Source organism: Sesamum indicum, linkage group LG10, assembly GCF_026168435.1.
Source record: "Sesamum indicum cultivar Baizhima isolate 11 linkage group LG10, ASM2616843v1, whole genome shotgun sequence".
Taxonomy (NCBI): Eukaryota; Viridiplantae; Streptophyta; class Magnoliopsida; order Lamiales; family Pedaliaceae; genus Sesamum; species Sesamum indicum.
Genome location: NC_142666.1, coordinates 958,737 through 977,781, shown reverse-complemented (window position 1 = coordinate 977,781; position 19,045 = coordinate 958,737). Strand labels below are relative to the sequence as shown.

At 34.9% G+C, this 19,045-nt stretch overlaps 3 protein-coding genes across 9 annotated transcripts; 1 reads left to right on the top strand and 2 right to left on the bottom strand.

Annotated features, from left to right (window-relative positions):
• Positions 1 to 205: 205 nt before the first annotated feature.
• Positions 206 to 4,418, bottom strand: LOC105172884 (Protein kinase superfamily protein). Its single transcript, XM_011094483.3, has 7 exons — positions 3,574 to 4,418; positions 2,146 to 2,250; positions 1,936 to 2,058; positions 1,576 to 1,746; positions 1,355 to 1,484; positions 1,028 to 1,237; positions 206 to 512 (listed from the first exon to the last, which is right to left on the bottom strand). Exons 1-7 carry the CDS (start codon positions 4,146 to 4,148, stop codon positions 399 to 401), a joined length of 1,428 nt encoding a protein of 475 aa, XP_011092785.2. The 5' UTR covers positions 4,149 to 4,418; the 3' UTR covers positions 206 to 398.
• Positions 4,419 to 11,861: 7,443 nt separating this feature from the next.
• Positions 11,862 to 15,024, top strand: LOC105172885 (BTB/POZ domain-containing protein At3g05675-like). Of its 3 annotated transcripts, none has more exons than XR_002287911.2 (3): positions 11,862 to 13,196; positions 13,749 to 14,310; positions 14,474 to 15,024. XR_002287911.2 is itself a non-coding variant. In XM_011094484.3 (2 exons), exons 1-2 carry the CDS (start codon positions 11,931 to 11,933, stop codon positions 14,025 to 14,027), a joined length of 1,545 nt encoding a protein of 514 aa, XP_011092786.1. In that variant the 5' UTR covers positions 11,862 to 11,930; the 3' UTR covers positions 14,028 to 14,445. The 3 variants fall into 3 exon arrangements, 1 of the variants encoding a protein (XP_011092786.1); XR_002287910.2 differs by having other exon boundaries at positions 13,749 to 14,366; XM_011094484.3 differs by lacking the exon at positions 14,474 to 15,024 and having other exon boundaries at positions 13,749 to 14,445.
• LOC105172887 (uncharacterized protein At1g01500) lies at positions 14,495 to 17,089 on the bottom strand. Of its 5 annotated transcripts, none has more exons than XM_011094485.3 (4): positions 16,805 to 17,089; positions 16,302 to 16,359; positions 15,384 to 16,205; positions 14,495 to 14,968 (listed from the first exon to the last, which is right to left on the bottom strand). In XM_011094485.3, exons 3-4 carry the CDS (start codon positions 16,134 to 16,136, stop codon positions 14,741 to 14,743), a joined length of 981 nt encoding a protein of 326 aa, XP_011092787.1. In that variant the 5' UTR covers positions 16,137 to 16,205; positions 16,302 to 16,359; positions 16,805 to 17,089; the 3' UTR covers positions 14,495 to 14,740. The 5 variants fall into 5 exon arrangements, with proteins under 5 accessions (XP_011092787.1, XP_011092788.1, XP_011092789.1 ...); XM_011094486.3 differs by having other exon boundaries at positions 16,874 to 17,089; XM_011094487.3 differs by lacking the exon at positions 16,805 to 17,089 and adding an exon at positions 16,495 to 16,796.
• Positions 17,090 to 19,045: the final 1,956 nt, after the last annotated feature.

Sequence of the window (19,045 nt, the reverse complement as noted above, 5' to 3'; positions counted from 1 at the left end):
TGATTTTCTAAGCAAAATGCTGGTACGCTGGACCACCATAAAGATGAAAAATGGGCTCACATTATGCAGTATCCTGGGACACTAACTAGAAAATGACTGGTAAAGAAGAGTTGGAATGAATTGAGAGCTCAAAAACTTCAACTATTATATTTTTCGTACCAAGAGTTGGATAAGTATGATTGGTGTGCAGTATATGGAGCAAATGTTATCAAAGCAAACATACATTTTTATCTAAATATATTTACAACTCCATATAGAATATGTATATATAAGTCGAGTAGGGATGCAAAGACAACATGAAATGCTCTTCCGTAAGGAAGCTCTGCCATCATCCTCAGCTATTTAACCAGTAATTATACACAATAGGAAGTAGTATACCTTTTCAAGAATGATCATCTCTACCTAAGTCTTTCTTCGTCCTTGTTCACCACTTCCTTTTCTGCTGATTGAATTTTGTTGTTGCCAGATGTTTGTGGGTGCAGAGGAGCGGTATCTCGAACAGAACGAGGTTCCTGCAGAGTGTTACGAAAGTCAATTACTTTGGGCGAATCACCCAAATTGTAGCCAAAGGAGAAACTCTATGTGGCCAACTTCCAGTTTAAGGTGACTCGAACCTACTATAAAAATGTGCCCTGTACCCCATCTAAGTGTTGTGGAACTTGGTGATGAAAAGGGAGGGCAACGGGTTCATGCTTACGTGTAGAATTAAAGGGAGACATCAGCTTGAATTACAAGGACCATATCTTATTTTGGATTATAATCAGCTGGTATTATTCCATATAATGGAACCCGTAGAACTGCTTTCTGCTTGTAAGTAGCTGAAATACAAAGAAACTTCCCCAGGCTCGTGTCTAAATTAGTCATGTTCACAGATAACAGTGTTCAAACATACAGGAACTACAATTGATTCACGTTTGAAACCTTTTTAACATTTAAGAGAGCAGAACAAACATGTACAATTGCCAACAATCTGATAAAACTACTTGAAAAACATTGCAAGACAAACCATTAAGAGCACAATGCTTACCGTACGGAAAGGAAATTCATCTGCCTCAAGCATGTGGACGATTTGTCCCATCTTTGGACGCTTATTTGCATCCAAATCTATGCATCGAAGGCAAACCAGTAATACTCTCTTTAAGGCTCTTGGGGGAGGAGGAACGTCCATCAGGGGGTCTACCAGCTCTTCACCACGGCGACTTGCTACCATCCCTTTGAACCAATCAACCAAGTTCATCTGAGATTTGGGAAGGGAGTTAGAAATTGTATCTATTTCTCAGTTAAGTAATTGCATCCTGTAGGGAAAAAGTTGAGTTATAGGGGATTATATGGGAAGTGGTTCAAATTTCGTCACCTCTCCAGGTGGTCTAGAATAGTCTACTGGGCCCCTTCCAGTTATTATTTCCATGAGTAAAACTCCAAAGCTGTATACATCGTTCCCCTCATTAAGCATGCCAGTACTTGCATAGTCAGGGGAGACATATCTGTGATATATAAATGAAAAAATTGATTTTCTCCTCATAGCTCCTATCTGTTTAACTGTAATCACACAAGATAGGTTAGAAAAGAACAAACCCAAATGTCCCCATTACTCGTGTAGTAACATAGCTTTTCTCAGATCCCAATAGTTTGGCAAGTCCAAAATCTGACACTTTCGGGTTCCATTTCCGGTCTAAAAGAATGTTGCTCGATTTCACATCACGATGTACAACTTTGGGTTCCAGTCCTTCATGTAAGTACGCCAGTCTGCAACAACGTTTGGAATTCAAAGACAAATAGAAAAGTTAGATAATGGATAAACATATTAACATCTGAGCACTACTATCAAATGAGATGTTCAAAAGAACAGCGCAGTGTGTGGATCAAGTTGTACAGTCTTGTCACAATGAGCACATCGATATGCAAATTCTAATATAAATTTGCATTAATTCTCACCCTCTGGCCGTCCCAATGGCAATTTTCATCCGGACCTCCCAAGTCAAAGGGCTAACTGGCCCCACATCACCATGTAACCACTGCTCCAAATTGCCATTATCAATGTACTCATAGACAAGCAACCTGAATGGAGTAAAAAGGATCCAGCAATAATTCAACAAAAAACAGTTCTATTTTATCAGAGAAACCAAATGGAAAGGAGACGGGCACCTTTGAGCACCTTCTGCACAATAACCTATTAAACTCACAAGGTTCTTGTGTTTTACTTTCCCAATGGCTTCCACCTCCACCTTAAACTCCTTCTCTGCCTGACCCCTATTCACAAGCAGGTCAGCATTAAAATCATTCAATATGCTCCCCAAAGTAGAGAAAAATGCAGGCAGAAGGTCTTGCTCATAATGCTGCCTGTTTTAAGAAAGCTAATGGAGGTGTTTTAGCATTGCAATTAGTAACAGACAAGATTTGACCCGTTTTTCCAATACCATATTGCCAACCAAGTTAAGATTATTCAATTGTTGGAGAGATAACAGAATTGCTATTCTTTCTTCAGACAAATATGCTAGCTACAAACTAGATCATGGCCTCACAGGTACAAACTTCTGGACTGCATCTCTTAAACACCAAATGAAAAGAACATAAGTAGGATACATTTCATTCCTACAGTCAATATCTTCATGGCATTGCAGGAACCTACGTAAATGGCAAACAATATTGTTGAAGCCCACAGATTGGAAAAACCGGTTTCACCTCTATTTCGCATTAAGTTTTCGAAATACTTTTTGTAACTCGTGCAGATATATATCTTCCGACTCCATTTGCATACTGTATTATTCGACTTAAAACCTTTGATTAGGAAAAGAATAGGCTTAATGAGGACTGGAAGTGAGTGAAAAAATTGTAGTATTAGCATCCACTTGCAGGTAGAAAGTAAACAAGACATCGTCCCTCCCAGCACAAAAGGCATACAAGGCCTGGTTGCATTTTTTATTTCTTGAACTATTGATCTCAAAGTACTTCAAAGTTCAAATGTGATTCTCGTTAACCGCCATTAAGCCCATTATAAAACTCCCAAACAAGTAGTACAGTTACTAAAGAGAACAAAAGAGAAGAGACCAAAGAAAAAGGAAAAGGGTATCTAAAACTGAGAAAGGAAAAAAAGAAAAAGATGATTAAGATAAGACAAAGCAACATAATTATACTGCAACAGCTAAAAATGAAATTAATTAAAGGTGAAGGATAGGTTTAAAGCTGTCCTAAAGAAGAGGGAGCAGAATAAACAAACTAAAGAAATAAAAGCTACCCGTTTACTTTGTTTGTCTTTCTTTAATCCCTAGTCAAAAGAGACAAAAAATCAGTCACCCACAAACTCAGCTCTGCGAAATCCAGACGAAGCTTTGATTCCATTTGCATCCCATCAATAGAATCCCCACCGAATCACAAAACTCCATTTACAATAGATCAAGAATTTAAGCAGAATTTCTGTGAAGAAGTTATAAATGAAATCCCAAACACAAACTAAGAGATGAATGGAAATATATCCATGTATGAATTAATATAGAATTGCATCTAACAATTAGTTGATATAAACTGCAAACTCAAAGACGCTGTAACAGCCTGAGCATGTGCTGAAGTACTTACTTGTTGTTCAAAAGGTTTTTGACGGCAACTACAGAACCATCGTGCAGAACCCCACGGAAAACAATACCATAGCCGCCTTCTCCGATCACATTCTCGCTCGAAAACTGATTTGTGGCAGTTTGAAGCTCTCTCAAGCTATACCACCTACCCCACCCAAAGTTCCCCAAACCGTCGGTGGACGCCGACAACACCGAAGACAAGTCGCTCCTAGTCGTGCTCGAATCTTTACTCTCTGAACTCCCCTTCTTGCTCCCCGACTCAATATCCAACCCCCTCACCACATCATCTATCACAAACACTTTGTTTTTCTCAGTCACAACTTTGGTTGCTTCCTTTTGATCCGACCCGTTAACTTCGCCGATCTCTTCTGAGACCAGAGGCACAAGTCCTGCACTGTGTTTAACCCCAATGCGGCGTCCTCTGGAGCTCCGACTACGAAAGAACCAAAATATCAAAAGAAAAACGGCGAGCACCACCACCACGGTGGCGATGATGAGCACGTAGAGCTTCTGCCCAAGAATCGGAGTTCTTGTGGTGAAAATACTATCTCCAGAGGAACCTCCCGAATCCACCATTGTTTCCGGCAAGATCGTGCAGTGGGTGCGTGAAAGTGAGTGAGAAAAACGGCTAAGGCATATGAGTTGAGTAGAATTCAAGACGATAAAGGAAGAAACGTAGTTGCGGAAAATGAGTGGAAAATGAAAAAGCAAGGCATCATTGAGGTGTTAGCTAGCTACGGAGTGGGCACTCAACGGACACCAACTACAAGTGCGAGAAAAAGAGAGAGAGAGAGAGTGGGAGATTTGAGGAAAGAGAAAGGGAGAAAGAAAGGGTTGCGAAAAATCGAAGAGGAGCGTTGTCGCCTCCGACCGTTTGGTTGTTCAATTGACTATTCTACCCTTGGTTGTTCAATTGACTATTCTACCCTTGGTTGTTCTCATATACACTTATAATGGTCATCTATTAGTGTTCTTACCGAGCTTGCAAGTAGAAATAAACGTAAATAATCATAGACCTGAGACTTAAGAACATACTTCACTTTTATAGTAAAGATATCAAAGTAAGACTACACTGTCCCCTTATTCCAATCTAATTATCAAATTGTTCATCACCAAAAAACAACAATCACATACACACAATCAATACGAGGGTGCAATTATATTTTTGTATCAACCCTCATAAATGCACTACTTTTACCCAATAACCCACTATATAAATAAGAGTTCTTCGAACGAGTCAGTCTCAAACTAACTTTTTGCTACGTCAACAAACATTTAATGACTAATATTTGCGATTAGAAAGAGTAAAAACGTGTCACCACTCGTCACTTTTATAGTTCACGATAATCATAATGATAATCAAATACATTAAATTAGTAGTAATGAATGTCAAAAGGTTGTGGACTTGAATATCACGAGCATGGGTGTATATCTATTGTTGTAGAAATTTTTTTATTTTTTTTTTGTCGCGTTTTAATATTTATTGATCTAAATTATTAATGTATTAAATCAATAATTAAATTTAAATAGTGAACAGTGTAATGAATTGTATACTGAAAAATAATAATAATAATAATAATAATAATAATAAAATTCCAAGTATGATTGTATTGGGAGTGTTAGTTGATGGACGCTTGAGAAATTGCTTGAAAATTAAAACAAGGAATTGAAATGTAAAGGAGTGGTTCACTCATCATATCTCCAAAGGAGGAAAGGAAAAAGAAATTATAACAACATAGTAAATAGACAAGCATGTAAAAACCAAAGTTAAGTTTGAAGTTTTCTCACAAAATATGTAGGGAAGAACAACAACTATTGTCTGGTACTGTCCCTTTCCTATTCACGGTTATAACTCTTGCATGCTGTCATTTTCATGATACATGCACCCAAAATGTTTGAAATGACATACAAGCCCTTGAAAAATGTCCGTTATGTTAAAATATTAGAATTCGCGTCTATTTGAATAGATCATACTCAATTTAATTTATATTTGGAGATTGTGTAGAATTAAAACAGTTTATTTTCATGCAATGTTTATGTTCGAATTTGAAACATTACGTCGGTTTGTGATTTTTGATGCGTTACAACGTTGTTATTTCAAAAAACAAAAAATATTGTATCTTGATAGGTAATTGCAGTTAATCCATTGGCACTAGTACAGAAAAAATTCATCTCAACTGCAACCCGTTCAACTATTGTTTCAGTCATACTTTGTCTTAATTACACCGATTGATGAGGATGATATCACCTCTGCAAATTAAACACATATTTTGATAGTGTGTACAAATAATTATATTTTTTTAATTGATGCGGCTTGCGATATTAATTGGTGCTCCATTATATGAGATACTGTCGAACTGTTCTAATCTAGTATGAGCCTCGCGTTTTTCCTAAAAAAGGCACCTCACCAGGGGAGAAAGACCTTGGGGCTTATAAGCCATTCAAACTTTTCATCTAAAATCAATATGAGATGTTTGCCTACATCATCAGTCCCCCAGATAAACTACTTGGAAGGGACACATGACTTCATTTTTACCATGAGGCTAATGATGTAGACAAGTTCTCACTTGGGATGTAGACAAGGAGTTTAAGTGGTATATAAACCCAAGGTCTCCTTTCTCTAGTGAAGCACCTTTCTAAGATAAAAAGTATGACAGACAATATCTCATGCAATGAAGCATCGTTAGAACCGCAAGCTGCATCACTAATTCTTATTATATCAATTAAGGCTAACTTAGATTAACAAAATTGAAATGGCATTAAAAGCAAGATTCATTAATAACGTCCAATGACAAAATTCTAACACTAAACTTCAATTGACAAAGTGCCAAATGCTTAGCAAGTCAAGACAAGGAGCAAAAATCAACATAGGGATACTAAAATATTACCAACTTGACAAACAATTGCACCAATAATTCAACAACTCTTACTATTACTTCATTAAACTCTTGGATGACAAGCAAGTTTTATCCATAAACTCTGTACTAATCCCAAGAGTTGTTTAAGGTTCAATGTCTTAATGGCAGTATTGATTTGAGATTAGTTAGTTCATGTTTAACCATTTTGTGATCTTAATGGGGTTTTAATGTTCTTTTTAGAAATTATTTCTTCTAAAATATGTCATTGTTTGATAATAAGAAGATGGGAAATATTATAATTCAATAAAGTATCAATAATGTATGCTCCAATTAATTATTGTTGAGATGTTTAGTGGGGTTGTATGTATGTCATCCACCTCATCCTATTTTTTACTGTTGTTTTATTTTTTATTTATAATTTCAGACCTCTATTCAATAATTACATAATTTTATTAAATATTAAAAAAAATGATTAATATTTTAAATAATAAAAAATATTTATAATTATCTCAAATGCTATAATTAATCATAATAAATGATCCTTTAATTTATTTTTGTCTTCCAAGGGACAGGGCCACAACATATTGCCCATACAGGATTACTATTTCTATTATTTATTAAGGCTCAAAGAGTAACTACCTTTGGTAGATAAAGTGTAGTTGATTAAAAATGTCCTTTTTTAAATTTAATTTATTTACAACTAATTATTTATTTAATTGGTTAGTCATATCAATGGTTTTCTGTTCATGTTACATTTAAGGTTAATTTATTTTATCAATTTTAATTAATTATTTGTTTTATCTTTTTTATTTAATTTAATTAAATAAATATAGATACAGTTTAAATTATGCACACACATTAAGTTCACATTCGTAAAATTTGATATTCGCTACACAAATTCGTATGCAATTCTCTTTTACGGGATTATGAGATGCCATCCAATTTTATTATTTAATATAGAAACAAAAACATGTTAATAATAATTTTAAGTATATATATGTATATTAACATAAATAAAAGATCATTTACATTCACAGACGACTATTAGTAATATCGCGGCATCAACTTTTGAATATAACAATTATTCCACTAATTAAAATATTTTATATTAACACCACTATACGAATTCTTTTATAGCCGTGATAATACCTTAATTAATTTTTTTATTTATTTTCTAAATATAATTTATTAGTTTGTATATATTTTGTATTTATATTTATAATATAATTTAAAAATATAAAAAAATATTTATTATATACACACAAAAACTACGCAATTTACCAACTAATGTACATAATAGGAAGAGGATAGAGTAGGGGTAAAAGAGGTAGAAGGAGCAATGCCACCACTCTTGTGATCTCATAACTATTACTGGTAATTCAAACTGCCTAATTATTACTTGACAGAATTCAATGCCAACAGGTAATAAATGCAACAGCTTAGGCTGAGCTGTCTCTATATTAAGGGCTCTTTCGTCCTAATCAAAGATTGCAATAAGAAAATCATGATTAGGGTACAATTTACAATGCAATTGGTCACAATATTACCAAAATGTCCTTTCTAAGCCTAAATTAAGAGAAAAATCAAAAGATTATAAAGTACACTATTTTTTAAATAAAAGAATAAAATTTATCACATATATTACAATAAATTTTATCACATACATCAATAAGTTCATAATAAATAAAATAATAAAATAGAAATTATGATATAAGTAGAAATAAATACCCATAGATGTGGAACTCGAATTCGAAAAATTTTATATCAACTGAAGAATTTTAAAAAGTTATCCACCTCACCGTTGAGGTGGAGGTCTTATTCATGAATGTGGTGTTTGCAAGGGTCAGATATAAATGTTTATCAGTTTATTATTGAAAATAAGTTGATAGAAATATTTTTGTTTTATATTTTCTATTTTTAAACTGCTCAAATTAAATTGATTTGAATTAAAAGGTATAAGAAAGTTCCTATCAATTTCTGCAGCTTATCTCTGCTTTTTTTAACTGTTTAAATTAAGTTGATTTAAATCAAAAGTTATAAGAAACTTCCTACCGACTTCCACAGCTTATCTTTTGCTTTTAAAATGCTTAAATTAAATTAATTTAAATAAAAAATTGTAAAAAAAATTTCCACCAACTTATGTGGCTTATTGGTAAAATTGTGAATGTTACCTTATTTTTCAAAAAGCTTTCTAATTTTTACTACTCTTTAACCTGTGAATTTTTTTTTATAATTAATTTCAACCATAAATGTAAAAGTTATTGCGAACGATCTTGAAATCCATAAGGGCGAAATTTGGAAGGAGAGTCAGCAAATTGGATTTTCTGTTGAGAATCGTATTTTATTTTCTGTTCCATTCAATACACACACGTGTACAAATACGATTTGTAATAAAAAAATCCTTTGCTTGAGAGTTGGGATGGAAATTTTGCCGATGAATGAGGGCAAAACATGTCAAATAAGTGGGGCAAAAGCAAAATTCTTGATTGAATCAGGTTTAGCTGTAGAATCAAACTAATCGCAAAGCAAATGTATCATACTTGTTATATAATTTGGTCATTTTTAAAAATTATACACTAATTATACAATAAATATATTGTATTTATCATATAATTGATTCAAATTCGATCCGATTACGTTGGACCTAGAATTTTACGAAAAACAAATATGGTGGTTCTCGGTGGAGGAACTTTAAATGCAAGGGTAGAAAGCGCGTGTGGGGTCATGAGAATCGAACTGAAATATGAATTACCATAAATGAAGGAGCGTTGCGTTGTGGGTCGCCCCGCCCCGCCCCGTTTCCTCCTCTGACTTGGGTTTTAAAATTTGCCCGCCCATTAGACATGGGTCTTTGTGTAGTATTTAATACTCTGGAACTTCACCTTTTTTTTATTTTATAGCTCACTGTAAGTCGGTGTCTGGACTGCTAATTTTCAAACTTAGGATGGTGGATTAATTTATGGTAAATTCAATGTTTTTATAAGTACGAGATGAATAATATTCCGCTTGATTTTTGGATTTTTTTTTCCCCTAAAGTCAACTCGTTAGAATTTTAAAATAAAAATTTAATATTTTATAAATTCTGAAAGAATTTTATAATATTATAAAGTATTTTAAATAAATTTGATCAAACACTCTTAAAATCCTAAATACAAGTTAGATTGAAAATTCTTCATTTTTTTTATCCATTGGCAACTACTTCTTCGACTCCCTAGGGGAATAGATTCACATACACAAATAATTTCTACACATACACACTCATTCTTTCAACATAGCTTGCTGTCTTATTTTTCGTGCTTTCTCTTTTTCACATTATTTTTTGAATATTACGTACTGACTTAGGCGTTGAAATACTAATATTTTTTTTTTGCAAATTACCATCTTAAGACCTGCAAAGAATTTGACCCGTCAAGAAGCTAAAGTCCACAAACTATTCTATTCGTGAATTTTGGGCACGCATGTATAGAATGGCAAATTTTTAACTAACTTGAAGTGATTTAAGATCGTAAATATAAATTAACAACTTCAATCTTTTTTAAAAAAGAGCATATAAGCTCCTAATATTTTATTTTTAAAATTTATAAGCTTTTTTTTTCCTAAATAAATTATCAAAGCACTTTAGATCATCATATAAGCTTTCAAACATTTTATGAAACCTTATAAGATGTTTTAAAAAACTTATAAGCTAACGCAAACACGCTCTGGTGAGCTTTATGAGCACTTTAAGACCCTTTATAAGATGTTATAAAGTATTTGATAAATTTGTCCCATGAATAAGTTCGAGATTATGAATCCAAGTCATACCGGATATGTGGATATTTGTCTCATTTTATGTGAGTTATTGTAATTTTTTTCTTTATTAGTTATATCAATGAATTGATTAAATTGGAATATTACCAAATATATCGGATGAGTTATTATAGTTTACTTACAATTATTAGTCGGAAAACAGAAAAATAAAAAAGAGTTAGATGAATAATAATTTTGGGCCAAGTGGTCCTCAACAAATGCTACCAACAGAACAGAATATGAATGTACCAAAAGCCCAAACCAGTGGAATGGGAGTCCTGCCCAAGTCTCAAATACGAAAGAACCAATTATCAAAACTGGACTTGTTCAGTAAAAGTTCAGCATGTAGTCAATTCTTTATTGGGCCACTCCCAAAGGTTCTTTTTTTTTTTTTTTTTTTTTTTTCCTTTCTTTTTAAACGATCGATATTTTCAAAACAATCAATATACTATTACAATATTATTGTATTATTGCTCCCACACACTTCGTAATAACTAAATCTGAGGTTAATGTTTGTTGAGATTAAATACACGTTCCCATTTATATATTTTTAGAATAATAAATTACAACGTGTTCTCTTGAAGTTTATATAAGAGATAATTTTTCTCTAAGGTTTGATGTAATTATTTGTAGATCCCATGTGGTTTGTGAAATTACATCTAGTGCTCATTAGGTTTGCATCCGTCTAATAAATAAGTCCATTTATTAGTTAAAATTTGTTGAATTTGCTGATATATGATAAAAAAAAACTTAATGAAAATTGATATTTAGCTTTTATTTACTTAAAACTGACTTATTACATGTCGAATAATTTTTTTTGAATTAAACTACCCTTGTAAATATACCTCCTCACATGCATTAATTTGTGAAGACATATGAGGGTAATTTGGTCATAAATTTTTTTATTTGACCTACTATAGGTTAGTAATAATTCAATCGGGGATAAACACATTTTTTTTTTTGTTAATATCAGTAAATTTAGTGAATTTTGACTAATTGAGGGACTTATTTGTTGGACGGAAGCAAACCTTATGAGTGCTAGATGTAATTTCGCAAACCACATAGAATTTACGTGTAATTACACCAACATCAGGAAAGTGAAGTATAATTATCCTTGTCATAATTATAAATACCCCATCATTAGAAAATTTATAAATACTCATAAAATTAACGATCATGTAACAAATACCCCTTTTAACGAACTGTCACAAGGCATATAATTTCATATTTATCCAAATGAATAAAAAAAATGTCAGTTTAAGCTTTTCACCAAAATATGTAAAGATAAAACGAAAAAATTCTTTCTCAAACTATATATGGTTGAATCAAGAGCAAGTGTGATACACTTATACGTGATTGATCAATTTTTTTAATTAAATATTAATCACACTGCAATTTATTATACTTATTAAATAATTAATTTAAGTACAACTAAATTTAATTGGAGTTAGAATTGCTTAAAAAAAAAAATTGAATACTTAATAAGGAGGAATGGGGGGGATACAGATGGAAATATGGAGTAGAGAGAATGATGATAATGTTTTAAAGCAGCTTATGTGGCAACCGACAACCTTTATCCATTCACACCCAACTTGGATAAGTTCAATTACCAGACAACCCCTGCGAGTCCAGACGAAACGACGACGTCTATAGACCTGCTCTCGCATTTCTCTTTCTATTAATCAATCGCAAATTTACACGTACCCGAAATATGGCTACCGGTGGCGATAACGATAACGATAACGGCGCGGCTGCCGCCGTTGGGGCACCGAAGAAGAAGCAGCGCGTCGGTAGCAACAGCCTTCTCTCCTCCTCTCTCGCTGTCAATGATTCTTTCTCAGAAGGAAACCCGGCCGAAAGTCGTCATAAACCGCCTGCCATCCCCCTATCATCTTCTCATTCTATGTTTCCCGTCTCCTCTTCCTCCACCTCTTGCGGCTTCAACGACCCTGCCACCGGTGACGTCATCCTCAGCCTTCGTCTTGATCGTCAATCTTCTCCATTTGATTGCGTGGAGGTGCCATTCGAATCCAGCTCTGTTGCTACTCTGGGACAGCCGGTCACGCACATCTACTTGCATTCGCGAGTTCTTTGCCGCTCGAAATATTTTTCTGCCCTACTTTCCGACCGCTGGCGACAGCGGAATGATACGTCATCGTCAAATCAGGCTGAAAGTTCTCACAAAATTAACCGTTTTCACCTTGTTGTTCCAGCTACTACGGAGTCTATCAGCCACCACTTAACAGTCCTGAAACTGCTTTACTCCGATGATTTGTTGTCTTCACTAGATAGTGTCTCCACCGCGCTTAATTTGCTTCCCATCGCGCTTGAGCTTTTGTTTGAGGACTGCATTAAAGCCTGTGTTAAATTCCTTGAGGCAGTGCCGTGGTCAGAGGATGAGGAGAAGAAGATATTAGATTTGATTCCTTTTCTGAGTGAAGAAGAGTCGAAAGAGCTCCAAGCCAGGATGTCGCCGTTGAAAAATGACTCTTCCGAGGAAATGCTCCACGGGTTGATACTAGCTGCAATTCATAATCATTCGAACATGGCTTTTGCTAAGGCATTTGTAGCAAAACTGATGAGAGATTTTTCTTCAAGGGAGTCAGCAAGGAGGGTTTTGGATACAGCGTTTGACAAGATTTTGAGTGTTGTGAAGCAGTCGATGGAGGAGTACTCGAGTCCGGTTTTTACAGGGGATCATAATGAGACAGAGGCGATTCAGAGGCTCAATTTGCATACAGCGATGATTAATGGGAAGCACTTGTTGTGGTTGATGGAGAGGATGATTGAACTAAGAGTGGCGGATACAGCTGTGAAAGCGTGGAGTCAGCAGACTTCCTTTACGGGAGATTTACAGAGGGCATTGCGTGATGATGCATGGAGAAATATTGTTCCAAGCCTTCCCTCTGTAGTGCTTCGTTGCACATGCAGGCTTGCCAATGCGGTTGCCGCAGGGAACATTTTGGCAGATAGACAGGTCTACCATCATTCCTTTGTCCTTGTTTATTGATATGCCCTTCTCTATGGTGATTGTCGAGCTGTAGGTTGGTCATGTTTCTTTTGAATGTTCAATTCATATTAATTGCTTGTATATACTGTGCCTTGCCTTTCTGTTGCTGAATTCTGGCTGATAGTTAGCTTTATCAGTTAGATGCCGATCAATGTTCGATATGCCTTAGCAATTAGATGAATCTTGACTTTTGCCACTTGTGCATAAAGGTTAAAAAAAATAATAGTTGAGAAAAACTTACAAGGTTTTACTTTGGAGTAAGGACCTGTTATAGGATACTATAAATTTTCTTAACAACAATTTGCCATTACGTAGCTGAAGTTATAAGGAGATCGTACTCCAAAGTCAATATTGTTCACAGTTCCTTTACTGATATTGAATATTCTTGTTTGAAGTACAATACATGACTCTTAACAGTCAGTAAATCTGCTAGCAGGAAAAACCACGTAAATGTGTCTATCTCTGTGGCTTTCACCAGAAAATTCAGTTTGGCCTCAACTACCTATACTGTCTACACAGGTTAGGATGGATCTTGTGAGAGATTGGCTGCCCCTGTTGATTACATGCAAAGCTAGCGTCTCGCCTATGGGGCCAAATCACAAGTCACTTTATCTGGAGCTGGAAGAAACATTTTTGAGAATTATATCTACTCTCCCCATATCAGATGCACAAGAGTTATTGCAGCAATGCCTTAGCTTTTCGACTCGTAACATGGATGACTGCCCTCACTTGGTTGCAGCTTTTACTACTTGGTTTCGCCGTGCAAACAGACCCCAAAAACCAGATCGCCGTGGGTGATGGCCAGTGTTTGCTTTTTAAAATGCAGCACTTGAATGGAACCTAAAGATATGGTTTTGGTTACTATAAATTTGCACATTCAGCTCACAGGGGGGTAAGGCAAGCAGGTACACATATTCAGCTTACTGGAGGGTAAGGAAAGCAGGTAGATGTCTCATTTCTGGTACTCAAAACTTACTTGAAGGTGTGGAAGGGATCCATGGCACCTTCAGCTTTGTACATACGCTGTTTGTCATTACCTAGCACAGGCCATCCCGTCTCATCTCTGTTGACAAATTTTCATGTATGTTTTCACTGGACCTGTATCCTTTCTAGCCAATAGTTGTAACTATTTGCCAGGTACCAAATTAGCATCCTGCTGATGATAAACAGAAATCTTTGTTTACTTTCTTTATCTGGTGATTTTGGCTCTTCGAGAGATTATTGAGTTTCTATTTACATTGCAGTGAATGGCACAACACAATTCGACATGCATCAAAACAGTTGCATTTCCTCGATTCATCATACTGCACAAGCTACATCAGAAGGTCTAAGCTCATTGATAAGCAACATGGGTATACCTTGGATGTTTAGGTTCAGCCAGGGAGAATTCATGTATGGATACAAATACAGTTTTATTTTCATACATTCTTGCAGTAGGTTAAATGAAACGAACCAGTGAGCTTATCCAACAGTCTCGACTTGATCTGCACAAAGGTTAGATAAAGGTCAGATTAGAGAAAACGGCTTCTGAAGTTTCTTGTGGTTCCTTGATACATTCGTGCCAGAAGCCCCACTCCTATTCCAACTCCAAGACAGATACTGAGGCCTATGCCAACGCCGACTCTTACTCCAGCATTGAACCAGGATAATTCTCCATCTTCGCCTTCCAAGTATTCCATTCCTTGATATGGACTGCAGTAATTTTCCTCTTCTGGTTTGTAATCTGGATGATTTCTTGACTGCAAAACAATTTATAGATTCGTGAAATAAGAAGTTTTTGACCAATTGAGATGAATGAAGATCTCACAGTAATTGTTACATTTCCTATTGTTCACTTGAAAAAGTCCTGCTGAGAAGTGAAACCATGTATATAAAAACAGAAAGTTATATTGAATATCAGTATTCTGCTTAGGAACATGTGCCAGCCTCATACTATCCTGAATACTCAAGGATAAGTTTTTATATGGTACCAGTAGTTGCCAAAGTTTGTGCTCACCAAGAAGATTACTGCAAGAAAAATCCACCATAAAGCAACAACTACAGATATAGCAGGAATTGATAAACTGTCATAATGGGATTACCATAACAAGCAAATGATATCAAATTCCCCATCATATACCAAAAATTCAACATCCACCAGCCCTGTTCATGTACCTGAATTGCTAGGCTAGAGGAATCGTCTTTGTGGCTTTGGGTTGCCTCATATTCCGGTATCGACTCCAGCATCCCTTTCCTAAGTTGCTTCTTCTTATGACTCAGGTGCAACGTTTTAGTCAATATAATCGGACTACCCAAGAAGCAACCGGCAACAAAAACCTCGATAGCAGGCGAAGCAGATTCAAGGCCCTTATAGTTATTTTGGTTTCCCTTGAAAAATCCATACTCCAATTCGCAATTCATACTCCAACTCTGGACATGATTCCTCGACGATTCAATAAAACCATTGCTTTGACACAGTTCTAAAGTTCCAGATATCACCAGCAAATCTCTGTGGAAAACCTCAAACTTCACACTTCCAGTCATCCGGACACTATCGGTACTCACAAATGTAACTTCTTCGGATTGTTTATCTAAACGGTCCCTTTTGAGAAGTACAGACGCACCATCAGAATATATGCTAGTTCTTACACCATTGGCTTCAAGAAGAGTGTCCCGGTTTAACGGGACGTGGTTCAGCGTTAGGTACTCAGGAATTGAATCATCACGAATCGCACATTCGCTAATTCTAACGTAGAACACTCTCAAGTCAAGCCACGACAAAGGGGCCTTGATGGTAGGTTGGTAAGAGGGGTGCCTAATGATGGAGTGACCATTTTCTGCCCCTCCATTTTCATTGAGCTCTTCTCCGTCATCAGAATTCTCCATCTCTCTCAAAGAAATTAGTACTTCGTCTTCATTGAAATCCATCAAGGCTTAGTTGAGACAATGGCTTGAGAAAACCCATAAAAAAGGGCGGATTTGTGTCAGAAGGATAACCTGTAAAGATGACAGCAGAGCAATATGATCCACACATTTCAAGAAACAGAGAAAAACAGAACAAAGGAACAATTTCAATTGCAACAAACAACATACAGATGGGGGGGTACTCAAGATTTCCAGCTGCAAACAGATAGAAATTGAGCTATCAATCCTACATGAATCAAACAAAAGAAACACAGATAAGATTACAGAATTTTGAAAACCCTTCACAAGATAGTTGACTAACTGTTGGAAGAAATTTAACAAAAAGAGACAACAGGCGGAAAAGAATTCAGTAGGAAAATACCAAGAACCCTTGATGCAAATCAGTGACGAAACACAAGAAAAATCAAGTAGTAGCAACCACCTTGGCAGAGGAAAACCCAGAAAACAAGGAAATAAAGTAGAGAAAAAGGTTATCTATACATATCAGTGTAATTCTGTGTAAAAGAAAACTCCAACAGCATAGCTGAAAGCCACCAAAACTGATTACTGAAAAAACGCCCATCTCCTATTTCAGAAGAAACCACCTACAGTAATTTGGACGCGAACAAGAAACAGGAAAACAGAGCAAAAGAGTAATTCCCTACTACACAAGCAAGAACTGAGAGACCTACCAGCAGCTTCTGTAACTGTTAAGAAGAGAGAAATAATAATAAGAAACGTTAGTTGGTTGAAGTTTTTACGTTTAAAATGATGAGAGAATGAAGTAACAGCGCATTAATGATGCAGCATGAAAATGCGATCAGATATCTGAGACGAGCGAAGAAGAACAACAGTGAGAGAGGAGGACACGGACTCCAACTCGCTTCCACTTCCACCACTACAGGACACCATCTCCTCCTCATGCAGTGACACGCAAACGAACAAACCCCAATTATTACTATTTTGGTTTGATAATTACAAAAATGAGAAAACACCTTACCTTCTTTTCAAGGGAGAAAATCCAACGGTAATTGCCAAAAGCCCCCCTGTCTTATTTATATTTGCATTGTCTCGCCCGAAGAAATTTAACAATTAATCACGATAATTTGTCGGGTTAAAAATAAATAATCATCGTAAATAACTTTTGCTTGTCGCTATACAATGGTTGTTTGTCGAGATTTTTGAGTGTTGTTAGATTATTTGTCCTGAATAAAAAATATGACAAAAATAGTTTTTATAGTGAGTAATCTAAATTTTGCGTTAGTTTTGTTTGATTCGTTGTTAATAATAATTATTTATCACGATTTTAGTCCATAATCAATAATATTGTAGCTTATAGTACTTTTTTTTAGTGTCTACACATTCGATGTGGGTGATATCATAATAATTCCTGAAATTGTCACAATTTAAATATGAATAAACTACAACGAGCTTTCCTAAAATTTATCATAATTACAATTACCCTTTAATTATTTGAAAAATACAAATATTTTTTGATATTATGATGGAGGAAAAGCCATTGGAAGTAACAATAATGAGAATACATCTCCGATACTCTACAAAGCTGGCGTTAGAAAATAAAAATAGTTTATGGGTGAACGAATCCCTTAATAGAGTTATCAACTATTTAATGAAAAAGAGTCATAATCCTAGAATGGTAAAAACATGTCTAAAATTGGCTAAAATTTGGATTATCTCAACAACCTACGAGATTTGGGCCAAAAGTACCCTATGATGGTAGCAACACTCCAGTAAAATATTATGCCCAAACAATAACTGCGGAAGATAAAGAAAAATACGCAAAAGTCCAGACGATGGTCAGTACAATGGAATTTCGTGACGATTGACAGGTCCTCACGACAAAAGTGGTGAGGGATTGGATACTCCTTTCGAAGACGATCGAGTGGGGTCGTACGTCTTGTAATTCCAACCGAATTAAAAATTATGATCATTTGAAACTCCACCATTAAACCACGCAACCAAAATTGCAACTTACACCAATCCAAAGCTCAAAAAACACACCTGCCTCTTGTTCAACACCAGATAAATAATAGTCCAACAAATATCTCTTATAATGGACTGTTACGAGATATATTTGTTAGACGGGTTTTAATTTTAAAAATATGCTTTTATTTTTTTAAAAAATAAAAATATATATATAATTATGATAAATTTTTAAAAAATAATTATTATTTACCCTTTTAAATATACAATAATATAAAAGTTTTTATCTAGAAAGTATGTCCTTGATTTTGTTTATGAAGTTCCGGATATTGATGAAGATGTCTGTTACAGAAGATTAATTGTCGGTAATAATGGTAGGGAAAGAGGGCTGATATATTGAAAGAAACGTTTGCCTACTTTTTTTTTTTTTTTTCACTTTATTTGTGTGTATTTTTGTCTTAAATTTTGTATAAATAATATATATATAATATAAAAAAATATAATTTAATAATGCATAGTAAATTTTATTACCCAAAATACAGTATTAAATATATAATATATATATAAAAGAGACATATTTAACAATAAACAATGACTTTTGTCTCTAAAAAACACAACATCAAATATACATAACTTATTTTAAATTATCTCTAAAAATAAATTTAAATATATATACTATTTTCAATACATATTTATTTATTTTTATTTTTCTATTTCTATTTTCATTAAATACAGAAAACACTCAGAAAAAAAAAAAAGAAAAAAGAAATCCGAACTGCGATTTGGTTGGGAGAGAGGGAAGAAGTAGGGCCGTTAGTATCCAATATTCCCCACATCTTATCCTGCACAGCACCGCAGAGGAAACAGAGGTGACATAATATTGCAGCAAAGAGAAGATAGAAAATGATGTGTGCTGGTGGTCATGACGCTGATTGCTCCACCTAAATCCCTAATTCATTTCCTTTCTACTTACGCTCTCATTCCTTTCT

Excerpts from the sequence above, each read along its gene's own strand:
- LOC105172885 (XM_011094484.3), top strand. The coding sequence starts at position 11,931 with ATGGCTACCGGTGGCGATAACGATAACGATAACGGCGCGGCTGCCGCC. Across the intron at positions 13,197-13,748 it reads ACATTTTGGCAGATAGACAG|GTTAGGATGGATCTTGTGAG; the intron begins GTCTACCATCAT and ends CTGTCTACACAG.
- LOC105172887 (XM_011094485.3), bottom strand. The coding sequence starts at position 16,136 with ATGGATTTCAATGAAGACGAAGTACTAATTTCTTTGAGAGAGATGGAG. Across the intron at positions 14,969-15,383 it reads CCTCTAGCCTAGCAATTCAG|TCAAGAAATCATCCAGATTA; the intron begins GTACATGAACAG and ends ATTGTTTTGCAG.
- LOC105172884 (XM_011094483.3), bottom strand. The coding sequence starts at position 4,148 with ATGGTGGATTCGGGAGGTTCCTCTGGAGATAGTATTTTCACCACAAGA. Across the intron at positions 1,747-1,935 it reads GCCATTGGGACGGCCAGAGG|ACTGGCGTACTTACATGAAG; the intron begins GTGAGAATTAAT and ends ACGTTGTTGCAG. Across the intron at positions 1,485-1,575 it reads CGAGTAATGGGGACATTTGG|ATATGTCTCCCCTGACTATG; the intron begins GTTTGTTCTTTT and ends TATATATCACAG.